This window comes from Lepisosteus oculatus, chromosome 5 (genome assembly GCF_040954835.1).
Source record: "Lepisosteus oculatus isolate fLepOcu1 chromosome 5, fLepOcu1.hap2, whole genome shotgun sequence".
Lineage (NCBI taxonomy): Eukaryota > Metazoa > Chordata > Actinopteri > Semionotiformes > Lepisosteidae > Lepisosteus > Lepisosteus oculatus.
Genome location: NC_090700.1, coordinates 1,874,042 through 1,880,738, shown reverse-complemented (window position 1 = coordinate 1,880,738; position 6,697 = coordinate 1,874,042). Strand labels below are relative to the sequence as shown.

The 6,697-nt window shown below is 40.9% G+C and overlaps 1 protein-coding gene across 1 annotated transcript; it reads right to left on the bottom strand.

Annotated features, from left to right (window-relative positions):
• Nucleotides 1-46: 46 nt before the first annotated feature.
• On the bottom strand, nucleotides 47-1,936 carry LOC102691864 (trefoil factor 2-like). Its single transcript, XM_069189734.1, has 4 exons — nucleotides 1,829-1,936; nucleotides 1,180-1,314; nucleotides 677-811; nucleotides 47-375 (listed from the first exon to the last, which is right to left on the bottom strand). Exons 1-4 carry the CDS (start codon nucleotides 1,884-1,886, stop codon nucleotides 362-364), a joined length of 342 nt encoding a protein of 113 aa, XP_069045835.1. The 5' UTR covers nucleotides 1,887-1,936; the 3' UTR covers nucleotides 47-361.
• Between the last annotated feature and the right edge of the window lie 4,761 nt (nucleotides 1,937-6,697).

Here is a 6,697-nt window from a genome sequence, read left to right as displayed (position 1 = left end):
ATATCTTTTTACAATGGGTGAAAATAACACCATTAAACTCTGTAACTTTATTTAAATTACTTTTATTTTTTTATGCAAGAAACATGAATGTTTCACAGTCATCTGCACACAGAGAGATTCACTTTTCTCTTCAGAGTGTCAGCCTGGATGCCTGAAAAAAAGAACAGAAAGTCTGGATTTCTTGGTGAAAGGTTATGAGCTGAACTGTTTTTTAAACACAGATAATTAAATTCCATTAAACAAGGGTGAAGCAAGTATTTTAATGTAGTTTGCAGAATGCAAACTAATTTTAACGTATAAAACACAGACATTTGCACTTTTTAAATGGATAAAACACTTCAGTGCCTCAGCTCCACAATTCTCAGCATGTTGGTTCTGAAAAAAACAAAAATAAAACAATTATCCACAAGGCGATCAGTCAGGTAAGGAAACTTCAATGCAGGAAATTTACAAGGCAATCAGTTTGATCAACCTGCTATTAGCACACAGCTGTTGTATACCTACTGTAGCAATAACCTGCAGAATCACTCATTTCCAAGGACAATCACTCCATGTACTTGACTGACAAGCCCTTCACTGATGCAGCAAAATGCCCGTGTGTCTTATTGAAATGCAGTTCATTTTCCGTTCAACTCTGGAACTCGCAGAGAGGAGGAATCTTCAAGAACGGAAGTACCTTTGCGAAAGAAACACCAGATGACCCCGCGGACAGAGGAGTTGAAGCAGCAGCCTCTGGAAATACATTCTGCTTCACTGATCCCAGCGTACCCACAGTTCTTCCTCTCCGCAGAGCCCACAGCACACACACTCTCTGAAGGCAGAACACAAACACGGAGGTCTAAGACTGGCGACCTGGCATTGTGGAGAAGATTCTATTATAATACAAAATGAGATATAAATTCAAATATTCCCCGGTAGCATGAAAATGTATTCTACTTTGATGCCCCATTAATCCTGCTCCCCCTTTCCTTTCACTGGAAATTAGATGGAGTAAGGAGCAGCTATTCATGCCTGCTGTTTTGTGGGTTTTTCTACGGTGCTTTGCTTCAGATTATCCTATTTTTAATTTGCCATTTAAGAGGTGTGAGGCAGTGCATACAGCTGCTGGCAGAGATGTGAGATTTTGTTGGATTATGTCCAAGTGTGTGTGTGTGGGACTCAGGGTTAACAATCAGTCACCATTTGGCTTGAAGCACCACTTCACATTAGGTATAGCTGAGCTGAAGCAGCATCCTCTGTTGTTGCATTCTTCAGCAGTGATCCCGGGATATCCACATTCCTCTCTTTCCTTGGGATTAACTGAGCACAACTGATCTGCAGGTGAGAGAGGAAAAGAGTGTTTGAAAAAAGTTTAGTGTTCATTGAACGGATTTCCTACCTGAAATGCGCTGCAGTTTGATAAAGAAAAGCTAAGTGACCCCACTTAATCCCCAGTAGATTAAAAACTTTCTTTCCCATTCTTCCCAAAAATCTGTAATATGGGATGTTTTGCCTTATGTTTTCGGGATGTCATTTTTCATCTTGTATTTTTTTACAGCATAAGTCAACAGATCAGCAGACCTTTCTGTTGTGGTACAGAGACTGCTCTCACAACAAGGACAACATGTGAGTCCTTCTTGTCTTTCTCTGATAAGTTTTACCACAAAAAAGGAGTCCCTCTCTCTCGGTTGACTGTTTCTTTTGTATCATCCAGTGCAACAGGGCTTCTATAGCCAGACACACACTGTGACTTCAAAACTCTATTTGACCTGTAGGAGTTTGTTAATGGGAGCAACACTGTTCCACCACACACACATATACAGTATAAATTGTACATTATTGTACTCACCATCTCCAAATGCCAGGAGGCCATTCAAGAGCAGAAACAGCAGCAGTGACAGATGCATGGTGGCTTTTTGGTACTGTGCTGCTTCAGTGGCTGAATTTTATTGTCTCTCTATCAATTGTGTCCTTTTGAATATTCATGATTACTCAGAAATTCTCTTCAGATATTTTTCTGTAGTTAAATGTTTGTTTTTCATCAAGCATTAAAATGGTGGAGCTCAAGAAATGCAAATACTTGACGATCAAATATTTGTTTTTCCAAAATTCAATATTTACAAAGCCAACTCAAATAAGGGCCAGACTAAAGACAGTTTGTGTGGTTTGTGGGCTCATGTGTTGTCTTAACTGTATAAAGGAGTATTTAACTGGTCAATAACCTCCAGTGATATTCTTCAGCATACCCATTTGGAGACATGAACACCAGACCCCAGAGCTGTGAAGCAGCAATGCCAACAGACCAAACTACCCGGATACTAACAAGAACATTTACATGTGCGGATCTCTAGTTCCTGTTTAATGCACAGCACAGAAGTGCTCATAAAACATCAGCACACAGTAAATCTGGGAGATTTTCAAAATCGGATGCTTGAGTTCCGTATGTATTGCAGGATGTGGCTGCTGGTGGATACATCAGAGGGAACAAGCCCAAGACAGAGTTGAGAACAATGAATGCACACCATAGTGTTCTGAAGAGCAGAATGCAAATGCTTGGAAGAAAATCTGTGAGAGCTGAAAAGAGTGCTCTCTGTAGAGCAACACAGCATGCCAGCATGGAAATAACTTCAGTAACAGAAACTAGGAAAACAGACAGGTGGGTGTGACACTGTGGATGGAAATGGCCCACACCTCTTCCACTGTGTGTCAACAGCAAGACAAATGTTCTGTATACTGTTAATATTGTACTTGGATGACATACTGCAAATATACACTGCTGTTGGACAGTATTTTTAATTACAAGTAATGCATATTATTTCTTTCAAGAGACCTGGAAATTAACCGGAAATATATCACATCTCTGCAACTGATTATCAACAAGCACGTAGATATTGCACCCGCAGGAAAAACAGCAGTCTCAGCACGAGTGACAGAGCAACCAGTCTAAGTCAATTCCGCACTGGAAAGTAAAAGGAAAAAAAAAGGAGAAGACAATTTATGTCACCTGTGACGCCTCTTTGAAGTGTGTGGTGGGCAGGGATGGGAAAATGAGGCGAAGGAGGGGAAGAGAAAGCGTAAAGACTTGGGAATCTGGGGAAGGCGTCCAGGGCTGTGCGGAAGGCAGGAGCAATCTAAAGTACAGGGGAAGTTCGAAACACATGAAGTATAAACCCTTTGCTTCCGATATATTTGTGGTATAGAAGTCTCTGAATCCCTCTGAAGCGACACAGAGAGAAAGGTTACACTCTCCCACATGGTCACTAGAAGTAAAAACAAAAACAGCAGCCAACTTTCGCTTATATCCGTCTTCCCAGTTAGCGTGATAGAACATCTACAGACTGCCTGGACCCGGCACAGTCGTCATACTTCCTCTAGAGGGCGCTTCTGCCCTTTTGTAATATGTTTAGTTTCAGTACCTTCACCTGTTTCTTGATCCCATTTTTGTTATGCGTCTCCGCAGTTCCGGACTCAGGTTTGGAAGACGGATGTCTGAAGGCCCGCCTATCCATCGGGATCATCATGAAACATTACTGTGATTGATTGCTTTTTAAACACTGATACTTTAATTTAAAAAAAAAAATTCAGGTAGTTTTAAAAAAAAAATGCACCCCTACTTTACAGGAATGCTGAGAAATGTGCATTTTTGTCAATTATAGAAAACAAGCGTCCAATATTAGGTGTTTCTTTTGTATCCTCCAGTGCAAACTGCAATAGTGCTTCTACAGCCAAACACAGTGAATTCAAAACAGTATATGACCTCTAGGGCTTATTTTGAGCAACAGTGTTCTACTAAACACCTATATCTCAGGTAGTTCGAGTAGAGAGCTGTGTCAGCATGTGTAGGCTGCAATGTAAAGGTTTATTCCATGCTGAAAAGAGAAGAAAGGAAACAACATTTCACCTGTGGAGACTTCTTCGGGTGTCACACATAACTTTTAAGACACTAGAAAATACAATGTCGTCCATCAATATTATGATCTTCCGTTTCCCACTGACAAATATTCTGAACTCATGAGCTCTATTTAACTAAATGAACAGGCGTCATTATCAGCCATCTCCTCGGGTCATTTGAACCCGATCTCTTGTTGCCACATGTAAATCAAGGACCTTCATCCATCATCTATTTTACATAAGAGCTTAGTCCAACACAGGGTTAGAGTGATCATGAAAGCAAACCAGTAAACAATGGACTCAAAACACCCTGGACAAGGAGATAAATATTTCATTTTCATAAAAAATGACAGGTGAGCTCAACACATGCAATCACTGGTAATATCAATTATGTTTTCAAAGTGAAACTGAAGTTCAGCCCGGTTAAAAACATTCCAGAGTGAAATCAGGCAGTTAACTGTTCTTTTTTTCCATGCTGATAATATTCAGCAAGAGAGTCACAGTGGTCTGAGTCAAACCTGGGCGAACGTGGACACAAAACAAGTTACACCTTGGACAAGATTCCAGTCAATCTCGGAGCACACATTTGTGGAACAATTTAGAGAAGCAAGTTGATCCGCACGGCGTGTGTCTGGAATTTGGGTAGAAACCAGAGCACCAGGAGAAACCACATGTGGTCACATTAGAGCATGAAAACACATACCAGTTGCACCTGGAAGGACCTGTACACAAGATCCAAGACCTATGAGGCGACAAGCTAAATGCTGCAACACCCTGCTTTCCTAATGGGATTTTTAGAGGTGGCACATGTCCAGTGATAGGTGCTGTTGTCTGTACATCAGGGAACCTCAGAAACATTGGCAAACAACAAATGTGGGGAATTTTTTAATTCTGGTGTTGACCTTGTGCTTAATATTTAGTGCAGCATGTGGCTCATAGGAGATTCATCACAGAGAAGAAGTACACAGAGCAGAGTTCATTGTTCTGAAGTATAATATTCAAACGCTGTGAGAGATGAAAGAGTGCACTCTTCAAAACAACACAGCATGCCAGCAAACTTCAAATAACAAAAACTGAGCAAAGGAATAGCTGGGTTTGAAGCAGTGGCTGAAAACAGACCACAGGTGAATCACTGTTCATATCATAGATCTTTCTATGACTGTCATATACTGTATCTGTGATCTCTAGGATTTGCCATAAAGTTACTATTGAGATCATGTCAGGACTTTTACTTGGCCACTTAAGTTCTGGACTAAAACCACTTTTATTACAACAGACAGAGACCATAACACTAATGTTGTGACTTTTCAAACAATTATTTTGCACCTGAACAAGGTGCAAAGAGGTGAGTTATTATACAACTGATAATGTTTCTACATTTCTGTGGAAATCAACTTACATTACATACTAATTACAGTTAGGTGTGAAAGGTATTACACAGATTTGTCTAGATCCCTCAAAGGAAAGATGAATGAGATACTTCTTCCCAAACTGGAGTTTCTGAAGTGCTTTTACCTCAATGGGCTGTTTATACGATTTAATGAACACGTGTTCTGAGTTGTTGAATGCAAAAGTTACCGTGACAGGGATGAGCAGAGTGTTCTCTTCAAATACAGCTCATTGTACCAACAAACTCCAACAAAGAATATACAGCTGTACACCAGAGTGTACAGCGCCCAAGATGGAAATAGCTTAAAAAACTAAACAAATGAGTTGCTTGGTGCGAAATAGTGGATGGAAAGGGAGGATAGATTTGTGTATCATCATGTTTGTACAGTGTGCATAAAGTATGTGTGATTATGTACTGAGGCACAGTACAGTTAAAAAACAAGTATTGCCTAATTCCACACAGGAAGAAAAGAAACAAATGTAATGAGTATTAAATAAATATTGAACACACTGGGTTAATACATTTAACTAAGATAATACTACATCAGCCTAGTGGGAGCCATCAACTCAGTAGGCTGGTAAAGATTCTATTGTATGCAGACAAAAAACACTTCCCTATGGATTCTTTCAGGGCAGACGGAACTGAAAACCAAGTGCACTTCTTTATAACAAACAGTGCAAGCAACACGAACCAGGAGTGCATTTAAAACCCAGAGCAGGAGACACTTCCCTACCCAAAAAGTTGTGGGAATATGAAACATTGATGGAGTCTTGCAATGCTCTTGAAGGGCTATTACTGCTGCGACTCACTTTCCTAAAACAGTCTTACCAGGCATCTTCCTTTCGTGCAGGTTAAATTCTGAAAAAAATAGACAGAAGCAAGACAAGCCTCATCTCCTTTGGTTTCTGGACAAGCCTCATCTCCTTTGGGTGCTTCTGGAATCTCTCTGTACTGCTGGATAAGTATCTGCAGGTCATGCAGTGGGTTCTGCAGTTGCCCAACGCACATACGGCACGCCGATGACTGTGTATTAACATTTCCTTTGTAGTGTTTTCCCTTGTTTTTGCACTTCACAGCCTCCGCAAAATGAATGTTTAGGTGTTTACAGGGGGTGTGGCTGTCAGCTTTGCTGCCTCACAGCTCTGGGGTCCTGGGTTCAGTTGTGAGCTGAATGCTTTCTGTATCAAGTTTGTTCCCCATGTCTGTGTGGGTTTTCTCTGGGTGCTCTGCTTTCCTCCATCCTTCCAAAGACAACTCTGTAGGTTAATATGTCTAAGTTATCCCTGTGCGTTTGTGTGCGTGCCCTGTGACCGGCGTGCTGTCCAGAGTGTGGCCCAGACTTGAGATCTGTTCTGCCTTAACTCCTACCAGAAATAAGCTTTCTGAGGATGGGTGGTTTTATTGATACTCCAGTAAGTACAGAAATGACACCAGGGA

Bases quoted from the DNA above. Each gene is read 5' to 3' on its own strand.
- LOC102691864 (XM_069189734.1), bottom strand. From the start codon at position 1,886: ATGCATCTGTCACTGCTGCTGTTTCTGCTCTTGAATGGCCTCCTGGCA. The intron at 1,315-1,828 runs GTGAGTACAATA...TCTCACCTGCAG, and splicing joins CCTCCTGGCATTTGGAGATG to ATCAGTTGTGCTCAGTTAAT. The intron at 812-1,179 runs GTGACTGATTGT...TTCTGCCTTCAG, and splicing joins GTGGTGCTTCAAGCCAAATG to AGAGTGTGTGTGCTGTGGGC.